General features: G+C 43.1%; 1 protein-coding gene across 8 annotated transcripts in view; it reads right to left on the minus strand.

The window, feature by feature from the left end:
* KCNMA1 (potassium calcium-activated channel subfamily M alpha 1) overlaps window positions 1-22202 on the minus strand; it is a 747639-nt gene that overhangs the window by 24611 nt on the left and 700826 nt on the right. For 5 of the 8 annotated variants that reach the window (XM_030764569.2, XM_030764582.2, XM_089897740.1 and 2 more), the window contains 2 exons: window positions 12396-12509; window positions 7249-7379 (listed from right to left, as the gene is read on the minus strand). In XM_030764569.2, coding sequence (XP_030620429.2) covers window positions 7249-7379; window positions 12396-12509 — 245 coding nt within the window. Of the gene's footprint in view, window positions 1-7248; window positions 7380-11544; window positions 11626-12395; window positions 12510-22202 lie in introns of all 8 variants that reach the window. The other 3 variants (XM_089897739.1, XM_030764574.2, XM_089897741.1) reach the window with 1 other exon arrangement.

A 22202-nucleotide genomic window follows, 5' to 3' on the forward strand; every position in this document is an offset into this window, starting at 1 on the left:
CTGATGAAAATATAGCTGAATGTTTAACCAATCTCAGGATACCTGATGAGTTGTCTTGTTCAGCAAGCACTTTTTAGGCATAAAAACTATAGATGAATTCACAAAATATGCATTTACATGGTTATACACACAAATTAAAATTATGTGTACTTCAGAACTACCATAAACACAATTAAAGGGCCCCCTAAGGAAAATGATAATCAGTGCCCGCTAAAGTGCAAGAGATGGCATTTACACACCAGTGATGGTAGTGCAACTGGTACAGTTGTTTCTGGGGGATAATCTGGCAATGTCTACCAAGAGCTTTAAATACGTTCACATGTATTAAAAGCCCGGTAAGTTTACCTCAAGATAATAAGTTGCTTCTTGCTCAAAGATTTACATACAGTAGTACTTATCACAGGGTTAATTATTGTTATAATAAAAAAATTTAAAAAGGAAATGCCCCACAATAGATAATGTTTAAATAGATTCTGGAACAACCATATGTCTGAGTCTCAGGAAGTCCTATGGAGGTCTTGCGGTGATACCCAAGAATATGACATGATTAAACACTCTGAGAAAAATAGTAACTTTGAAAAGAAAAAAAACCAAGATATAAAACTGGGTGATTCCATATTTATCTACCCATCTGGAAGGAAATATACCAAAATACTAACCATGCTGATCTTTGGGTGTTGGGAATATGGTTTGTTTAAATTTTCTTCTTTATATATATCTGAGCTTTCAAAATTTTCCAACTGAACATGAATACATTGTCTAAGGAAAACACAGTCAATGGTTCTTAAACAAAGAACACTCTAAGTTCTGCTCTGCAACGGTAAGTCAGGAAGGTCATCGTGAAAGGCTATTGTTTCGTCAAATCTTTAGGATTTGACCTTCACATGTTTCCCCTTCTGCGTTGAAATCAGTTACACTGAAACAGCATAATCTTTTCGATCAATCAGTCGCTGACATTTATTGAGCACCTACTAATCCCTGGATCTTGGTTTGGACTGAAATTGTACGCTGCTCCAAGAGTGTGTCACTTTCAAAATTGCCCATCAAGGGGTATAATTTCAGGGTGGGTCAGAGCATTTTACAGGTCCCTGAAAAATTCTGGAACCACTCATGACACTGAACACAATTCTCTGCTCCCTGAGCCGGGACTATATCCCAGATCTCTCTCCTTTCTCTTTTTTCATGCAGGCATCAAGGAGCAGTGCTTTGGGCCACAGTACCTGCTGTGGCAGAGAATAATGATGTCTGTTAGCAAAGCACTCTTGCCCCCATTTTGATGCCCCAATATTCAGCTGCAGGGAAGTACTTTGAGCACTGCATATGGGTATGCTCCGAGCATGTTTCAAGGTCTCTTTGTGATCTGAGCAACTCGGTGGAAAGACAATGCTTCTCCTGAAAAAGGATGTCCAGTCAGCCATTTTGGAAGGCACACATTTCATTATGGGGCCAGGGTACCACTCACAGAGTACAGAGCAGTCTGCAATTAAATATCACATCTAGCGCTTTCTGCCTAGGAAGTGACTGTTTCAGCATCATGGGGGCAAACCAGGTGCTAGGACTTCAAATGCCAATCATCAAAGACTATTCCTGTGCAGGATGTGGCAGCTAGAATAAACCTCTCTACAACTCACCTGACCCAGAAGGCACAATTCTTTTCTGGGTTAACGGAAACACTAGATTGAAGAAACACAGAATTCTGTAATACGTAGGTGTGATCCTTTGCCTCCTACGCTTTTGTACTGCTGGTCTTTTCTGTGCCCTACCATAGCCCATGTTCACTATGCCTGTGCTAGAAGCCTTGTGAGGGAGTCTCACATAGAACCTCCAACCCTGGCAGGACTAGTCTTCAGGGATGCTTTGGCTAGAGGCCTTTGCAATGGCTGTTCCTGTGTCACGTGTTTGTTGGGGAACGGAGTTCTCCAGGGTCCTGCTCAGTGCCGGGGATCCAGAGACCTGTGTAGTCTAAGGAATATGGGAGTCCCTCTTCCCAGCGCTAAGGTCAGGGTTCCACATCTGGTCAGGGCAGCCTATCATCTAAGTATGGCAACATGGCACCTCGGGATCTATGTATAGACTTCAGAATTCAGCTGCTGTAGTCTAAAATCCCTGCTTCGCCTTTCAATAGCTATGACAATAGGAAAGTTGCCCAACTTTTCTAGGTCTTGGATTTCTCATCCATATAACAGGGATTAAAACAAAACAAAACAAAACCTAGATTACAGGATAGTGTTAAATGAGATAGTTTGTGTAATTCTAATGCACAACAAATACTCAATAAAGGATTGTTTATAAAAAGAACAACCAGCTAACAGTGCAACCAATTTAGAAAATCCCTTTCTCCCTGTGCCTCTGCGTTCTCAGCTCTAATATCAGAGAGCTGGCCCAGATCACATGTGTGACCCCTGAGCCTCTAAACTTCGGAGATTCTCAGATTCTGTAAGTCGACAGAATATCAGACATTGAGGAAACCCAGAAATGCTGGGGAAAGGACCAGCAGATTACACCAGGGAAATCTGAGCCCGCAGCGCCATCTAGCCTGCTCCACGGAGGCCCCTCTGCACCTGGGTCGCCAACACGCTGGAGCATCTTCCTCTTTTTATTTTTTTGAAGTATAATTACCAGAGCTTATGTTTCACAGTTAATGCTGTCAAGCCTTTTAAACTAATTGGTCTTTTATAGAAAATTTAACTGAAAATTAACACATCTTTTAATAACATTGCCTTAACTTTAATGGCACTTTGCCTTTCATTTATAATTGCTCTAAAATTGTCATTTTCCATGTCATAGCTGCCATTTTTTATATTTGCTAGTTTTCATGGTGTAGAGTTTTAGTTTTAGTATTTTTCTTTCATGAGGGATGAGAACTATTTGATTTTCTTTTCCATCCTGGGCCTGCCTGGCCTGATGTGACAGCAGTGGCATATTCTGAGTCCATTTGCCATGCTGACAGCGGAGCTAGCTCATCTGTTGCACGGTGGACCGTGGACTGTCTGTCTCCTTGTGAGCTAGACTGCCTAAATGGTGGCTCTTGAGTGGAGTGTAAGGAGTAGAGCTACAGAAGAAGAATTTGTTTATGTAACTGATGTCACATGGCACTGGGCTGCCTGAGAACTCAGCCCTCTCGGTAACGTACCTCAAGGGTTCAGCCCTTCATGCAAGTACAGTTAAGAGAGTACATCATGTGATTCATCTTCCAGATGGTCCTATTCTCCAGTCTTACCAACATAAGTTCGGTTATTTCTGGAAGAGAGGCCAGCTCTCTGCCTTGGAAAGCTAGTTACCCTCACCCCCAGCTGCTCTCTTCTGATTTTCAGTGTCAGCTTCCAAGTTACCTTCTAAGACAGCTTTACTCTGACCACTGTGGCTAAAATAGGTCTCCACACCCATTCAAACTATGTTATGCTCTTCAAATTAGTTATCCTTACCTGACATTATTCAGGTACCCACTGACATAGTTACTGTCACTTACCCAGTGACTGCCCACTAGAATGACAGTTCAAACCACACGAGGGCAGGGTCTTTATCTTTCTTCTTCACTGCTGGATGCCCAGCATGAATAATAGTGCCTGGTATTTAGTAAGTGCCCAATAATGTATTGATTAATAACAGTAAATGCATATAGAGCTTGCCATGTGCTAAGCGCTGCGCTCATTACTCATTCAATCATCTCAACAGTCCTATGAGGTAGGTACTACTATTATTCCCATTTTAAAGATGAGAAAACTAAGGCAAAAGGAGGTTAAGGTTATACAGCCAGTAAGTGGCAGTGCTGGGATCCACACGCAAGCAGTCTGGCTCTTGAGTCCCTGACTAATTTTTTCTTTCTAGGGAGGGTCCAGGTAGAACTCAAACTGGGGTGAGGGTAGGGGAAAGTGGGTGCTGTGTGGAAAAGAAATCTAAATACTCATGAGCCAGTTTTACCAAGAGGCTTCCTTTCATCTTTTTCATGTGTGTATGAGCATCAAGCTGGATGATTCTGAAAAATACATTTCTTGTGTCCTTCTTCTTAGAGGCATGTACCCATAAGCATAATTATTCCCACTCATCATGTGTTTCTGCTGTTGATTTGCAGGAAGAAGCCAGGAGGCCATGTCTGTAACATCCCTAGCTGTTCTAGGAATGCGTGTGATGAATCAAAACATTCTTCTTCTTCACAAATGAAGCAGTAAGCAGCAGGAGTTGAATTATGAAGGACAATATTCAGAGAGTGTTTAGACACGTGATTAAATGGCAATTTGGGGAGGAGCGCTGGAAAAAGGAGATCATAGGCATCTAAAGAGATGTGCGTGTGGACGTAGTGATATTGCTTGTAAGCGAATGCCTGAGATGGAAGCTTACCTCCAGCTCCCGCTGTTTGGAGTCTCACTTTCTCAATTTATATTCCTGCCAACCCTTTTAGTTCCTTCTACTTACTGCCTTGGTACGAGATAATCTCCTATTTTTTTTTTTCATAAATTAGGGTTGGGGTGAAATGCCAAGAAATCACAAGTAATCAGAAGGTCTAGATCCAATTGGGTCTGTTGAACCAGATCCAATTTGAGACCTCACTGTGGGACTTGCTTATCCTAGACAATGAAAACAAGGCCTGGAATAAGTGGATAGGCATTCTGAGTAATGATTTGAGAAGTCACAACAGTGGATCAGTTAAATAGGTCTTGCTTCAACACTTAAAGCAGGTTTATTCACATTATTGTCCAAAATAATACTGTCTGCAGTAATAATAATGAAGCGCTTTGTACAGTGCCGGACCCTCAATAAATGATGCTGCTGCCGATCATGCCAATGACGGTTACTCGATTCCTGACACCGCTTTTTCCCAGGCTGGAATTGAGAAGTGCTGCTTTGCTAGCAGACTACTGTATTCATACACGCCTCAGCCACCTTCTCCCAAACATTTTAGTTTGCATTTCAAAGGAGATTAGAGACAGATTTTTTAAAAAATGTCAAACCAATCTACTTTGATTTCTCAGCTGAGTCTCTCTCTACAGTGATGCTGTAGAGAGAATGGTGCAACTCAAGTCTAGATGTGCCACTCACTCCCACCCCATGGCCACAGTGTGCCCCCTTGACTGTGTAGAGGTGAGGCGCTTTGGTGCTTAAAAACAGTTTTGTTCCTTGGAACCAGGGCTGGCTTCACGGGTGTGTGGCCTGAGTCGTCACCGAGGGCCCATGCTCAGAAGAGGCCCTCATTTGGTTCAATGCTCTGCTGTCACCCTTTTGAAATTCTTAGTAACTTATGAAAAAGTAGGCTTTCAAATTATGTAGCTGGTCCCACCTGGAATATATGGTGTGTCTGATCTGTGGAAACAGTTTTGTAAGTCTGGATCTTTAAAAATTTGGATGGAGTATTTTACAGTTCTGAAAAAAAATCGACTATAAACTGTTTCATCATGTTTTAGTGAGAACAGCCTTCTGAAATCTGTCTGATTAGGATCAGAGCTAAAATGAAACTTCTGAGGAGCTGAATTACAGAAATCTGTTTGAAAGTGGACTTGGAGACTGCGAGGACTATTACAGAGAATACAGCTCTGTAATAAGCACATCCTGTTGCTTCCATCATGCTCTCTGGCCTGCTTAGGGAGTTTGCCCAAACTAAGCCCAACATCACTGGCAGGTAGAAAGGTGAGGCTCAGTATCCTCAGGCCATCAGAAAGGTCGTGAGCCCTGGGAAAGCAAGATGGCCTTCAGTAAGGACTGCTTTCTCTCCTTCTTGGCTTGGCAAGCAGTGGGATGGCATGAAGCCCAGTCAACCTCAATTCAGACGAATGCTGTTTCATATTTATTTTTAAATCTATAATTCTGATTTTTCACTAAGATATTCTTGTAGTTGGACCACATTCAGGAATATAGAACAACCTAAATTAGTCTTAAAAAGCTTTATGCTTTTTCTTTCCTCAAATAGAGGTCCTTCTTTTTCTTTTTCTTTTTTTTTTTTTTGAGAATAGCCTTCTTAAGCATTTGAAGAAATATATGTGTATAAAAACTCTCTGGGCTATGTTTATGGTTTATAATGGATTCAGTAAAACTCTTTTTTTGTGGTTTCTCCGAAGGTCAGTTTTTATCCAGCCTATGTCTGTATTTATAAAAAGAGTGAAGTTGAGAATTCCCCCCAAAAAAGACTTTTCTATACAATAAATAAAGCCACTCAGTGGGAACACTTCATAATCTCCATTCTGGTCTGCTTTGCCTTTTGTAGCTCAAGATGGCTTCTTTAAGACGGGACTACTTTTTAATTGTCATTTGATTTTGGTCTCACAAGCGAAAACACAAATGCCTTGATTGTTCGACGCATATCAAGTTATAAAAGAAACTGAAGATCCTTTGGATCCCTGGCAGCTCACCCTCCTCTCTCTGCCACCATTCTGCGCCTTCGCTGGGGCAGAGAACAGGCCAGGCCTTGCCTCACACCCACGCCTCTCCCAGGACTGAGTCTCAAGTGACTGGCAGTGACCTAGGAGACACCTTTGACACTCTGTCCTCTTCCGCCTTTGCTCATATTCAATCTATTCCCAAGTCCTCTCGATTTTACTGACAAACACCACTCAAACCCATCCACCTTCCTCCAGCCCCGAGGGCTCTACCCTACTCCACGCTACGAGAGCCCCTTACTCAGACTTACCCGCTGCCATCTTGCCTCCTGAGCCATCCTCCACATAGCTGCCCAGGCAATCCCCTCAAAACATAAACCTGATCACATCACTTGCCAACTTAAAACCCTTCAACGCCTCCTCACTGCTCTTAAGAGAAAGACCAAAAACACGAAAATGGGTTTCGAGGTCCTGTGGGTCCAATTCTGCCTTGTCCTCCCCTTCCCCTCTCTCACTGAGGTCCAGCGACGCAGGCTTTCTTGGCCTTCTTTGAGCCTGTCAGGTACCCTTCTCCCCACCAGGCCTTTACCTTTGCTCTCCTTCTTTGGGGGATTCTCTTCCCCATAAAATCTCCCATCTTTATTGCTCAGACTTTGAGCAATATAAAATATATATACTTTCTTCGGAGAAATCTTCCTCTGATCCCGAGACCACATCAAGTGCTTACCTATATTTACTCATAGCCTTCCTTGCACTTTCAAGAATTTATAATCAGACGGTTATCTGTGTGCTAATTTAAATAGCATCAGTATCCCCTTCCAGACGGCAAGCTCGGTGTGGTTCGGCTCTCCAGGGTAGTTCAAGCTCCAGCCCATGCCCCTCATGCGTTGGAGGCTGGAGGCGCTCTGACCCTGGGTCGCCGTGTCCCCCACCTACTCACCGCGCTCATGAGTGAATCCAGGACGCTGACGGCAAACGCTGTCCCACATGCAAACGGCTGCGTGAGGTACAGCTCTGTGTCGGGGTCATCGTCGTCGTCTTGGTCCAAAAACTGAACATTAGTATCGTTCACTAGGAAAAGCATAAAGTAAGAATTAGATTAAAAGACCACATGCGGGCAGCAGAGTCAGAGAAAGAGCAGGCTACTGGTTTAGAAACACTGAAGTCACTGAAAAGGAAAGAAAAGCATGGGAGAAGCTGTTGATGGAGCTCAGGGTGGGGGTCGGTGGGACTCAATGGACTGCTCCGAGGTGCTTGTTCAAGGTTCCCAGGCCTGGAGAGCAGTGACGTCACGCAGACGTGCTCCACGGCAGGCTGGTGGAGCTGGTGGACAGTGCTGGTCAATTCTTTGGTATAGTTTTAGATCGTGAGGAAAAACACTCTGAAGCGTTTTTTTGGTAGCTAAGTCCTTTGAGAGAGGGACGTATTTCAAGGACGAGGAGCCATGAGTAGCCATGCTGGGATGGGAAGTTTAGCCACAAGGGAAAGAAAGCAATTTATTGAGAGTGAAGAGCAACAGATTGGGAGCATAGCAAAGGCAAAATAGCAAGGAATCCACCCTCTGGCACCACCCGCAGCCTGCCCGGGGTGGGGGGACGGGTCTGGGTAGTGCCTGGTGTCTGGCCCTTAATCCAGGCCCAAACCCACCAAGTCCTGTTCAATACAAAGGATGAACCCCTGGCTGTCTCCGGCTGCTGGCTGACAAAGATTTGCTCTGCATTCCGAGGTGCTTGGGGATGCCCACGTTCTCCCTTTCCCCTCCTAAACAGCTCAATCTTTTATGTGCTTCAGCTCAGGCAGACGCAGCATTTGATGTTGTATTTCATTTCCATCTGAGGATTCCTCAAGGACTCCTCTGGCACGCACGTGCAGACTGATTGGTTGTGTCACCGAGATGTCTTTAACTTATTAAAAATTAAATGACAAATTAATTTCCATTCCCATCTTGGCATCAGAAATTATCAGTTTTGCAGAGCAAGTAATGGCGGGGAAAGTGTGTGGTGGGGGAGGAGATGAGCGCTTGTGATTTCTGGAATAATTATGGTGCTTTTAGGAAAAGAATAGATGAGGTTTCCTTTTTCTGATTCCTTTCTAAAGGTATCAGCAGCTAATTCTCTTTCCTAGAGTTATTGTTTTAATTTTATTTTTTTTTCCGTAAGGAACTTTTGGGATAACTTCTTTTTTTGTTGTTGTTGTTTTTTGTTTTGCGGTACGCGGGCCTCTCACTGTTGTGGCCTCTCCCGTTGCAGAGCACAGGCTCAGCGGCCATGGCTCACGGGCCCAGCCGCTCCGCGGCATGTGGGATCTTCCCGGACCGGGGCACGAACCCGTGTCCCCTGCATTGGCAGGCGGACTCTCAACCACTGCGCCACCAGGGAAGCCCTGTCGTTGCTTTTAACTTTTGCTTGTTTATCGTATGAGGCAGAATAAATGATAATAGGACAAAAGGCTGGGCATGGAATTATTTTTAAATGACACCATCTTGTTTCCCTAGAGAAAGATCCTAATGGGGGAAAATCTTTGTTCTCTGTTCTTCCAACGTTTATCATGTTTGGGTCCCCACTGTCCTCGCAGTGCTTGAGCTACAGGCTAGTGAAAATGCAAAACCCAGGATCTGACAACTGGGCTTTGAATCCAGGCCCTGTCACTAACTCCCCCGAGCAAAGCATTTTATCATTCTACACCTTAGTTTCTCTCTCTGTAAAATGGGGGGAATATGAGCAGCTCTCCTGAGGCTGTCAGGAGGCTCCTATGGGATTCTGCTTGGTGAACCTGGCCCGGCACCTTGATAAACGGTAGCTGCTCTCATGATTTCACGTTCTGTCCATGTTCTGTTTACACTACGAAAATTCCCAGCTTCCCTCTGCCCCTCTCAGAAGCACGTAAATAAGGCCTTGCTCAGGGATCCTGCCAGGGTCATGCGGTAGCTTTTCCTCTCCTCCCTTCATTTACCCAGAAGCATGCTGTGGGCCACAGTTTAGTCTTCCTGCTTTGTGAATGGGAAAATGTGAACCTGCGACAAGATGCAGAGGGACCTGGTTTTAACTACCTGTAAGAGCTGAGGAGGGCGTACACATGGATGCTGCCTAAAGGAAGTGTCGGTTACATCTTCTCATGACGATGGGGAGGGTTTGGTAGACTTGACAGGTGACTGGAGAATGTCAGCCAGCTAGGGATTCGAGTCTTTGGGGAAGAACTCCAAGGCAGGAGCCAGGGTTCTGGGTTACCTAGTCTCAAAGGGCGAGCAGCCGGTGTTACCCGAAACCTATTTCACGGGACAGTAATTATGTGGGTGCTAAGAGGTGATGAAAACAGTCACCCCAAAATATTTGTGATCAAATACAACTGGGAAACAGGTTAAATAGCTTCAAACAGATTTCCTTCTTGTGGAACTTCTAGGAAGCCTGGACCCACTACCGTCGATTGGGACTCCCCAAGTGTGTGAAGACTGGAATACTATACAGTTTAAAAAACCTGTTTGACTTGCACCATCTGTGTTTTTTAAAAGGCATTTTACTGGCCTAGTGTAATGCAGAAGACATCTCAGAGCTTGTAGGTAAACAGTAAATACCTGTGGGGATGGGGGAGGTGAGGTGGTCAGAGGATCATGACGGTCTGGGCGCTAAAGGCAGTATGACGAGTAGGAAAATTGGGCTTAAGGCAGAAGGTGAGGGTGACGTGAACACACGGAAGGTTCTCTGAGCTCATGAAAGAAATCTGGTGGGGGACAAAGGCTTCAGGAGACTCAATTATGCTAGCTGAATACTTGAATTGTTGCCTTAGATTGGGGGCACCACGCTCTTTCTTTTCTACTAGTCACAAATAAAGATATCAAATAAATAAAGTCACAAGTAAAGATATCCCAGTTAGCTGGCAGCGCATGAATTCCAAACAGACAAAGAAATTCCTGGCAGTGGTGATACTGAAATGCTGCTGAGGTTTTCTGAGACAGAGATGTTTGGATGAATTTTCCCACCAGAAGTCTGGGCCACACAAGCTCCCTGGGTCCCTTACCACCCTAAGGCTCTGAGAAGAGCAATGCAGAAGCCTACGCTTTTAGCCAACTTCTCTAAACATGAAAAAGACACCTGTCCTACTGCTGGAAACAGAAAATAGTGTGACACTCCTTGACCTGAGTGAATTTGTCCTGATAAATAGCTACATCGACAATAACGCTGTGCTGAATGGTGGACAATTTATTCCTTTGTTTCCAGACACCTGGCAAGCAAGATTACTGTGTTAGAAGCCTGCTCTGTTATTTTGAAATATATTTTGGAGCCAAGAAAATGGCATGTCCGTTCGTTTGTGAGCTCTTTGAAGGCAGGTAATCCCCATTCCGTTTGTGAGCTCTTTGAAGGCAGGTAATCCCTACCTCTCGACCGGCCCTCCATCAAGCAGCACCTGCTTTCTCTGTTTAGAAGATCAGCCCCCAGTTCTGAGACCTGCTGCTGATGGGTGCTTTCCCTAGAGTTATTAACCAAGTCACGGGGAATCGTGGAAGAGCCTAACAAATGCCGTCACGACCACAGGCCTTCATCTTCTAGATGAGTCTGCTCCGAATCTCCTCCCAGAGAGGGCTCTGGGCCAGCGGAGTCGGGGTCAGAGTGCAGGGCTGGGCCTTGGTGGCTGCTAAGCTCATCCTTTGCATCCTTTCTTAAGACCTGGCTTTAGTAAGCAAGGGTCCCCTATGAGCTGGCTGCTTTTATGGCTTCAGAACCAGAGTAGGGGAAAAAAAAGGCAAATAAAGTCAGAATAAAGGAAAATAAACAGCTGGAGGGAAGGCACCGTCTTAGGTTTCTTATCTTAAAATTTTTATATTTCTCCCTTGACTTTCTCTGAGAGCTGTGAAGACATGTCAGTCAAACTGACAGTGTGCTGGAAAGAGGTATAGAAGGGAGAAGGTGGGAGGGGAGCAGGGGGACACATGGGAAAAAAAAAAAAAAGGCCCAAGCCAAAGAAAATGAATTAGAGCAAAGATGCTTTGGAAACAACTGCCAGGTCAGATGGGTGTGATCAAAGGTTTACTGATGCTGTGTGGGGAAAAAATCCTTAAGGAAGAGGCTAGAACAAGACAGCCGATTCCAACCAGAGCCACAAATAAAACACATTCAAAGCAGTGCCATGGGGTAGCCTTTCCGTTACAGCCGGTGAAAAGGAAAACAGGCTGATGGTAGTTGGAAACACGAACCACAAAACAAAAGGAGATACTGACGTGAAAGAAAACAGTGCTTCTTACCCAGTTCAGTTATCATTAGAATGTGCGTCCCACTGTTTTTTTCCTGATTGACTGATACCAAAGGCAACTTGCCAGGCTTAGCTAATGGGATACAGCAGTTAAGGGTTGGGGAAAGGGAGTGGAGGAAAGTACAGAAAAAGAAAAGAGTGAGGGAATAACAGAGGAGACATTCTAAAGTAAAGGGACCCAGGACCACAGGTAGTTAGTGTTTCTCTTCGGGGGAAGAGACCACGTAGCAGTTTTGCAAATTCACAAATAGTAGCAGGGAGTGCCATGGCCAGGTTAAAAGCTGGATCCCACTGGCCAATGTTCATGGCCCTCAAAGCCCCATCATTTTCTGGACCAGAGCGGCAGTCAGTGAAAATGGCCTTTAGCTGAAAAGCTCAACTAGAATAGATGAAATGTAAAATTATCACATATTAGCCCAATGTTTCTATGAAGTTCTCACAATGGGGTTGGCTTAGCCCTGAGGCTTTGTACCTCCGGGGAGGGACCTTCCACAGATGCTTCCAATGTGAATCACTGGAAAAAATCCTTGGACCATACCTTTCCTCCCTTCCTCCCGCTTCCCTAATGTATGCCCCAATCTCAAACCCTTCATCTCATGCTCCTTTGAAAACAGTGACCAGCATAAGGAAACTATCTATTCACCTCAGAGGAAAGACAGATAAGTTTTCCCTTGGGTCATCTGTCATATTTCTACCCATACCCTTCTCCAATCTCCCCCCGAGACAAACCCCATTAGAGCCTACCACACTGAAAGAGCTAAGACTCAGGCCAACCTCCTTATATCCTGCATGGTCGGAAAAGAGGACCAAAAGAATCCACCCAAAGCTGACATTCACTCCTACCTAGTTCAGTGATGATGGGGATGTTGACCCCAGTTGTGATGGAGGGCTGGCGTAACATCCCATGTACCGGGCTGTTATCCGGAGAGGATCTGTCCATTCCTGGAGGTGTGAACCCTAGTGGGAAGGAAAGAGAGGAAGAAGAAAAATCAGAAATGTGGAAAATTTGGAAATGATGAAAGTATAGTGTATATACACAATAAAAAAGTAACATATGCATTATTTACAAGTCAAAAATTAGCACTCCCAGGATAAACTCTGATGAGTTGTTTTCAGAAAAGTAGGAGACCATTATAAAAGATTCTAACCCACTTTGACAGTTCCCTGAAAACCAGTCTTTACACCAATTATTGATCTTACTCACAGATTTCTGTTCCCTTCTTCCTTCAGGCACACATGAGGATTGTACCTCTGTGCCTCCCTGAAGTTAGATATGACCACGTGACATAGGAAATGCCCTGGCCCATGAAAAGCAAACAGAACAATGCATATCATCACTTCTGGTACAAGTAATTTTTTTTTTTTTTAGATGTTGGGGGTAGGGGGTTATTAATTAATTTATTTATTTTTGCTGTGTTGGGTCTTCGTTTCTGTGCGAGGGCTTTCTCTAGTTGTGTCAAGCGGGGGCCCCTCTTTATCGCGGTGCGCGGGCCTCTCACTATCGCGGCTTCTCTTGTTGCGGAGCACAGGCTCCAGACGCGCAGGCCCAGTAGTTGTGGCTCACGGGCCTAGTCGCTCTGCGGCATGGGGGATCCTCCCAGACCAGGGCTCGAACCCGTGTCCCCTGCATTAGCAGGCAGACTCTCAACCACTGTGCCACCAGGGAAGCCCTGGTACAAGTATTTGACTTGCCATCTCTCTTCCCAGGCTGTGGCAACAGTGGGAACACAGGTTACTATGGAGATGAAGGCTGGGCAGCAGCCCTGGACAAGTAGCCCAGACACACAAAGCATTCTGAGTGAAAAATCAATCTCTGTTGCTTTAAGCCACTGAGACTTGTTTTGTTGTTGTTTGTGGTGTTGTTGTTACCACAGCATAACCTAACCTATCCTGACTGTTATCTTAAACCAATTGATTACTTATTCTCTTGCCAGTGAGGGACTTAAACCTGGGCCTTTGACAGCGTTCTGGCCAAGGGGAAGTGGGAGGAAATTGGCCTGGGCGCTTGAGGAGATGTTTCCTTGCTCTTAAAAAATATCACATGGGAAGAGATTCTCTTTTGATCCACTGGGACATTGCTTTTGTGTCTGTAGTGCCTGGAACTGTAGCAGCCGTCTTGTAACTGGGATGGGCGCCCACTGAGGACAAAGCCAACTTAATGAATTGGCTGAAGTGAATGGTAAAAAGACTGAATGATAGGAAGAACTGTCCTTAGTGCCTGAATTAACCAGCCCTAGAATCAAAACCAATGGATCTCAGTGTTTCTTACTACATGAGATTTTATACATTTATAAGTGAGATTATAATATAAAAGGTAGTAATGAGCTTTTATATATATTATACACATAATAATGAGATTATATATAATGTCTGTTTATGTATTTTTATGTATTATGTATTAAATATTTATGTATATATATATATATATATATACACAGTATACGTACAACTATATATTTATATATATATGCGTGTGTGTATTTATTTTCCTCCCTTTTGTTTAAGCCACACTGAGGAGTTTTTTTTTTACTTGCAGCTGAAATCATCCTGACTGCTGCATATGCCACCTGCTTATAGTGGACCCTTGAACTTCCCAGTGTGCTTGACACAGACCCCATAAGGTAGATGTGGGCACAGTAAACTGAAGAGTAGCCTACTTGTTCTGACTTTCGCAGTTTGGGCTTCTCTGGGTCTCAGACCCAAATCTCAATACATATTAGAATGAGCTTGGCCCAACCATATTTTCAAGTTTAGGGAGGGTGAGAAAGCATCCCAGCTAGGCCAAATGGCTGCGTCTTTAAGGAGGTACATAGCCGTATAAACATGATACATTTATTTTCTTCATACATTCTCTTGGTGAAAATTAATTTTGCCACGTGGCAAGTGGCACCGCCAGCTCCACACTGGCCGCCGTGCCCAATTGCCTTCCCCACCTTATAGAACAGGCAGACAGAAGTTCACGTTCTCTTTGTCTTCTCTTCTTTGCCCATAGTGGATGGCTACCTGGGCTTATCAATGGATTAGGGAATTACAGATACAGTCACTTGCGAAGTTTCCAAGAACAAATTTCCGAAGACTGTGTGACCAGAGAGATTAGTGCCTCTCTCTGGTAACGCGACAAGACTGGGTTGTTTCTGGCATGAAGGTATGTGTGAATCTTTATCTACCAGGAATGAAATGACAGGTGTTCATAATTGCCTTTTGCTTTGGAAGTACATCATGCATGAAATGCCAGAAAAATATCAACGAGTTTTCCTGTTTTCTGCTCTCCTGTGTATAAATTTCATCGGAGTGTCATATTTTCAGAAAGAAAAAAAAAGTTTTATTTACCATTCACTCCCTGATTGCACTTAATTTTATTCTTTATACTGATACCCTGTGCACAGGGTAAGTAACTTTGAAGGACAGTATAGTGTCCATCTTTCTGAAGTTTGGAATGTGTGTTTTTCAGCCAACCATGTAACCAAGAACACGCAATTGAAATGCTTGCTGCTTTCTTCCCCTAGAATAGTGAAGGGGGAAAACTAAACTGTCTTCATCAGAAGTTTCATGCAAAAGCATGAAAAACTGCAAGCGACAGCTGTGCAGATTCAGTGGATGCGACGTTTTTGAATTTCTTCAACTTGACAAGTAAACACCTTAAATCGGTAACGCTATATGCATAATACATGGCCTGTATTTTGACATCCATCATCAAATGCTGACTTGAGAAAATACGGGTTTGTACGTCAAGGACTGGCACCCATAAAACAGGTAAAAATGCAGGTCACACGGTATTAGGGAAACAGTATTTCATTACAGAACCAGCAACAAACCAAAGCTTCCTTTTATTTTATCTTATTTAAAGATTCCGTTTTCAGCTGTGAAAAGACTCAATTCCTTTGCATGAAACCTTCATTTAGAAATGACATGCTTGCCTCATAGGCCTCTTTCATTTTGCTTTCATATTCCATTTTCCCCTTCAGTCGCCAAGCCCGGTTCCATTAGCGTCTGAAACTGACAAACTGTGGTGGATGTCCAAAGACACCTCTCCATTAAACGTCTTTCTCTCTCCTACACAGGACCCCAAGAACGGGGTGACTTTGTTGGAAAGAAAACTTCAGCAATGATAATGTCACTTTTTATTTTGCTACTTTTATAGTCACACATTTTTATAAGCAAAGGCAAAGAGAACAGAAATAGATTTTATCTTTTTTTTTGCCCTTCCTGAAGAGTTGTGTTAAAGAGGAACAGAATTTATTAGCATTGTTTCATTCTTAGAGATTCTACAATGGGAAACTTGTGGCTTGAAATGGCAGAGCAGACCCAGATTCCCGAAGTGGCCTTGGAAAGAACAGAAAATCAGGCACCTTCCTTACAAAGAGAAGAGGCAATCCGGCCTTTGGTGCCATTTGACAGCATCTACCCCATTCACCATAGCGGCTGTTAATAAAGGGGCAGGTCTAAATGGCAACCAGGTCCCTAATGGTCTTGCTTCCCATCCCTTTGTTAGCTGCAGTGGGTACATCTTTGGTTGAATTGTAAGTCCCTCTACATAAAGCAGTGCTTCAGTTCTGCATGTGAAAGCGCTGGCACGTGGAATATCCTCCAGGGACCCTGATCTACAGCTAGAGGATAGTGAAACTGGGAAACGCTCCTTCCGTTAGTTGAACTAACACTCGGGAAGTTAATTTTAGAAACAACCACTTATTTTGCCAGAAGAGATGATGAAGAATGTTGGCATGGGAGAGATGGAATCAGAAGTTCTCAATCAGGAAAAGATTCAAGTTTAATTAACTACAACCCAAGCTCTTACCAAGATGGCCTCCTGGTTCTTTAGATGTATTCCCTTTCCTCTCTGTTGAGCATGGACATGGGAGGCAAGTTTTGGGCTAAAGATAACTTTAAAGACTACCTGAACTCCTTACACTGAAAACCCCTCCCCATTTCAATCTTCAGGGGCAGATAGGATGGGCTTACTTTACTTGTTCTATTCCTTTGGCATCAGGCAGAAATGGGCCCAACATTGCCCCCTGCCAAGCATGCTCACTCCATATGCTGCAGGAGAACTTTAGGTCAAAGACTGGGTTTTCTATTTCTTTAAACATCCCAGGTTGTCTACAAAATGCCTGGCCCACAGAGAAGAAACGGAGTGGAATAGCTAAGAGCATGTGCTTTGGAGTCAGATGTCTTAGGTTTAACTTCTGGCTCATCTACTTATAAGCCACATAACCATGAGCATAGCACAGACTCTCCAAACCTCTGTTTCTTTGTCTGTAAGCTGGAATTACCCACTATACAGGGCAGTTGTGAGAATAAAATGAAATAGTATATTTAAAACGTTTAGTACAATGCCTGGTATGAAGAAAAAGACTTTAAAATGTTGACTACCAACGTTAATATTTTACTCAGTACACAATAAATATTCTGGCTAGGAATAGCATCCACTGCCTCCCCCTTCCCTATGGATAAAGACCTGAGGTAGCTTTTGGTAGAGTTTTTTAAAAGAATTTTCACATAGAGAAAAATCCTGGAAAATTAATGGGAAGGCAATAGCAGTGTGGATATATTTTGGTAGAAATAATCAGGTCAATCCAGTGATAAAAATACAGCCTAAAATATTTAAGGATGGAGTATTTTGGATATTGGATGGCTAGGATTTTCTTTAGGTATGTTGAAAAACTGGTGTCCCGTCTTCATGAAAGAAAGGTTCTTAATGCCTTATAGCAACTGCAGACTGTCTGGAGTCTTCTGTTTTCTAGACCTAATTTCCCACTTCCTTTAATTATTTAAGGACATAATCTTTCTTCTGTTGTTTCTCGGGCTTTTGAAACGGTTTTCACTGCTCTCTATGTTCTTTTCCAGAATTTGTGTTCTCAACCATCACCACTGTTGGGTTCAGCTGAACAAAATCTGGAGTCCCTGATTTTCTTTTTTATGATTGGTTATTCAATGGCAGGCAGCACTTGGCCTGTGTCAGGGAAGTTATTGGAAGGTTAAGTGACCTGTAGTTAAATTTGACAAGGGCATTTCAGTTTGGATGGCTTCCCATGAAAGAATTTAACACAAACACTTGACCTATTCCTAAGAAGTTCAAGGAGGAGAGGCTCGGGAATAACAAGATCACTAAGGTTTCATTTTTTAAAGTAATTGTTTTGGGTCCCTGCTGCATGCATGCATACAGACGTAGCATCCAAGGAGCACCTGTGGTTACAAGCAAAGAGAGGCTGTGACTCAGATAAGATCTACCAGAGGGCACGGCTAGAAAAGGGTTCCAGGGTAATGTAGTTGTGAGCGCATTTGAAGATGAGAAAGACCCAATGTCATGGTCTTTGTGGAACTCAAAGCAAAGGCAAGGGGCTTCCCTGGTGGCGCAGTGGTTGAGAGTCCACCTGCCGATGCAGGGGACACAGGTCTGTGTCCCGGTCCGGGAAGATCCCACATGCCGCAGAGCGGCTGGGCCCGTGAGCCATGGCCGCTGAGCCTGCACGTCCAGAGCCTGTGCTCCGCAACGGGAGAGGCCACAGCAGTGAGAGGCCCGTGTACCGCAAAAAAAAAAAAAAAAAAAAAAAAAAAGCAAAGGCAAGAATGTTCTGGATCTAGATTGACTAAGGTAATTTTGAGAATGAAGAAGTCAGGCTTAAGTAGAACCTTAAGCAAAAAATAGTAAAATCCAACATTTACTGAGTGCTCAGCATGTACTAAATAAAATCTGTGCATGTTTTAACTCTAGTTCATACAGCCATCCTATGTAGATACTGCTATGTTACAGATGAGGAAATTGAAGCACAGCAGAGCTAAGCAACTTGACCCAGCACATACATTTAGGAATGAGCAGATCTAGATCTCAGTCCAGGTAAATTGGCTCCAGAGCCTCCTCTGGGTCACCATGGCATATTCCTTCTTATCACGTGCCAAAGCTGCGCTAAGGGTTTTTTCACGGGCCACCTCATTTATTCCTCATAACAATCCTGTAAGTACAGGAACTGCTAATATTACCATTTTGCAGATGAAGAAAATAAGATTCAGAGCCGTCAAATAACTTCCTCCAACACCCCAGTTGGTAAGTGGCAGATCTGGGGGCTCCAGCCAGACAGTCTGACTTCAGAACCCAAGGATTACTGTGCTCCATGCTGCCTTGCCTCTGTGTGTGATGGTCTCTCTTTCTCATGTGCTGAGCTTGGCAGGCAAGTTTGAGGCCTGAGCCAGTCTCACTCTTTTATTGTTTTCACTTTTAAACAATAGCAGATAACAGCTGGGACCCACTGTAGTTATGCTTAACTTGCTTTGGTATGGTAGCATGCACAACTCAGTACATATGATAAACGCTTTATTACAGTATTTTTCCTTGGGGGACGACACAAAGTACTTTCTAAATCTTCCCTAGTTAAATCCCCAGGCTTTTCCAGGGAGAGAGGGAGATGGAAATTCTTATAAATTTCTTATAAATCACCTCCCCTAAAATAGATGGAGAAATGAAGGTAAGTGCCTCCCCACACCCATAGATTTAACATAAAGGAATTGGTTCAAATGGTGGGGCAAATTATCTTTTATTGTGTGCATATAAATGATGGTTAGAAATCCATATGCTACGTTAAACGAGAGAAATAAATTAGGCAGAGTCATCTAGGTTTGCTGAGACAGGTATTCAATATGAAGTTGTAAAAGGGAAAGATCACCGTTAAAAATGATCTATAAAGGCATGTTAAAATCAAGAGACACATCTCATATTACATCATCTAGGAGATGAATTAAATTTCCTGTTAACGCCAGGAAAAAAAAAAACCCAAAGCCAAATGTCAGAAGAAGTGAAGATCAATAAAAATATTTTGATAAGTAAATGCAACAATGCTACTTAACACATGATTGGCAACTGCTGAAACATAAATTATCCAAATTTTCCATTGCTGCTTATGGGAAAATTATGCAGATTAGAACTTGATTAGGCTTATATCATGAGACTCAATTTAGACTTTTAATCTATTAAGCTCCAATAAATGAGGCATCTGAATAGCTCCCCTGAGCAAGTACAGTAATAGCCACAGCATCGTTTTTTGCAGTATGTATTCCAACAAATTCTTCAGCAGCTGAAGTAGAGAAAATTCCAGGTACAGAAGTATGATTGCTTTCTAACTTGTAGGGGGAAAAATCCACGTGCCCAGGCTTGATTTGGGAAACAGATTTTTTAGAAAAGTCTGCAAGAGAAATCCGGCCAAGGGAAAACCTCAGTTGAACCTTGTAATAGTTATTCATAGTAGTTTTCAGTGGCTTTCCACAAAGCTGGAGTCCTGAGTCACGAGAGCCAGGAGCCGACCAGTGTTGGCTCAATAAAAAATGATTATTTATCAAGGCAGAAACTTCTCCTGACACTCCCCAAAAGCTACTCTAACTGAGCACTTTCCACTTAGGAGAGCTGGAAGTGGTGCCAGCCCCCGACAGGTTGCTGGAGGTCAATGCTGGGAAAGGTGGGGCAGGGAACACCCTTGCCAATTTCAACTGTGTTACCTGCTTTATTCCAGGTAACTCATGAACTTGGAGCTGATCACTGTTCTCTACCCAGAGCCTAAAGACAGAGCTTAGAAATTACATTAACAGACAGTTCTGAGAAACCTAAACTATACCATTTGGGTCTCTTTTTGCCTCTTTACCAATCACTCTGTTAGGGATGCAAGAACTTTGGAAATCTTCTAATAATTACCTCCCTTTTACAGATGAAGAAACTGAGGCTCAGAGCAGCGAAGTTACTGTGTCTAAGGTTGCGGATCAGTTGGTGGCAGAGCCAGGATAGCTGATTCTGTTGTTACGTGCTCCCCTTCAACCTCTTCTCTACATGAGGAACCCATTCCCAGTGTTTGGTGGCGGGTAGGGGAGGGGGGCAACCCTGACTCCACAGGGCCAACAATATGGATCCCCATCATCCTGGACACATGGCTGGTTTAGAGATCCACTTGTCCTCCAAGCTGGGGCCAATCTGTGTTCTCCCCAAGACCTGATGAAATCGATGCTAAAGATGCTTTCAAAACCACAAGGATGTAAGTACGGGGCTGCTGGTGAGCATTTAGCTCACCAGGGGACAAATGAAAACAGGGCAAATGAATCAAGAAGTAAAGAGAATGAGACAGAGCTCTGACATCACTCAGGCTCCTGGGCTCAAATGTGCCTAATGCCAGAGACACCCCAGTTGTATGACTTCCCCTTTATTTAAGGCTTTGGGGTTGGATTTCTATCACTTGCAACCAAAATGCCCAAATAGTATAGTAACTGAGAAAAATCTCTGTTCTTTTCTTGGTAAAATGGCTCATGCATGTCTGAGTTTCTATTGAAACAAGTGACTATATCTTCATTCAAGGTTTCTTGTTCACTCCCAGTGACCAGGGACAAGACCTGGGTCAATTTCTTTACTTACAATAAGTAACACTGATATTTTTAACAGTACTCTTTTCTAGAGACTGTATTTAATGAAAGCATCGGGAAGCTGCACAAGGTACTTCATCTTTTTTAGAGTTTCTGTTCTGGGTCTAAATTAAACCAAAGCAAACTAAACCAACCAACTAACAACCAATCAATCAACCTAAGTTCTCTATAGCTATTTGCCCATTAAGTTTCATAAGATATAGTCAGCACTTAGACAAGTCACACACACACGAAACAAATACAAGTCTCACACACATGAAACAGATATGTTTGCAAGAGTTGTCTCTCCAAGCAGACAGTCTCTTTCCTTAAAGTAAACTTAAAGAGCTTACTGTCCCTAAGTAAGAACCTGTCTCTCAGAGGGGTTGGTGTAAGGAAGGAAGGGGGGAGGGAGGGAGAGAGGGAGGGAAAGAGGGAGGGAATAAGGAAGGGAGGGGGGAAGGGGAGGAGACTAGTTACAACTCAAACACAGTTAAGGCCACAGATTTGGAAAGAAACCTAATATTCACCTGGTCTAACCTCTTCATTTGTGCAAAAGCTCATGGTGTCAGGATGAATTTTCCACAACTTCTCAATTGCCTTTTACCCCCTCTGAATTCATCTTACAACTTAAAAATAAGACGTAATTTGGCGACACAGATCAAATGATTTAAAATTTGACATACCCTTTCACCTAAGCAATTTCACTTCTAAAAATACATGCATAGCCAACATTTCTTTATATTAAAGATTTGGTTACAATGGTCTCCATTTGTAGTTATTAGGTAACGGTATTAAAATGAAAACAACCTGAATGTCCAGCTTTAGGAAACTGATTATGTTAAGTATGCAGCCACTAAAAATAATGCAGAAAAACATTTCATGATATAGAAAAAATGGTCATGATACAATTTTGTGGAAAAAACAGGTACACACTATTATGTATGATCCATTTTTGAGGGGTAAAATATTTATATCTGCAGAAACAAGACTAACGTTAACTTTCTTAAGTCCGAATGCTAAGATTATAAGGAATTCATATTTGTCTTCTTTTTATTTATACATAGTTGCCAAATTTTCTAAAAGAAATATATTTCATTTGTGCAAGGAGAAGAAAATTTACCAAAATTATAAATGAATAAGAGAAAAGAGCCTGAAACCTCACAACTTCACGTCATCTTCAGGGGTTGAGAACAGCTGATTGACACGGTAGAGGGACACGTGCTGATGAGCTGTAACAACCCTAAAGGTCATTTTGACCACATGAATTTGGGGAAA

The sequence above is a fragment of the Delphinapterus leucas genome, chromosome 16 (genome assembly GCF_059928025.1).
Source record: "Delphinapterus leucas isolate spDelLeu-1000000601 "Yukka" chromosome 16, BTC_Dleu_Yukka2, whole genome shotgun sequence".
In the NCBI taxonomy this organism is placed as follows: Eukaryota; Metazoa; Chordata; class Mammalia; order Artiodactyla; family Monodontidae; genus Delphinapterus; species Delphinapterus leucas.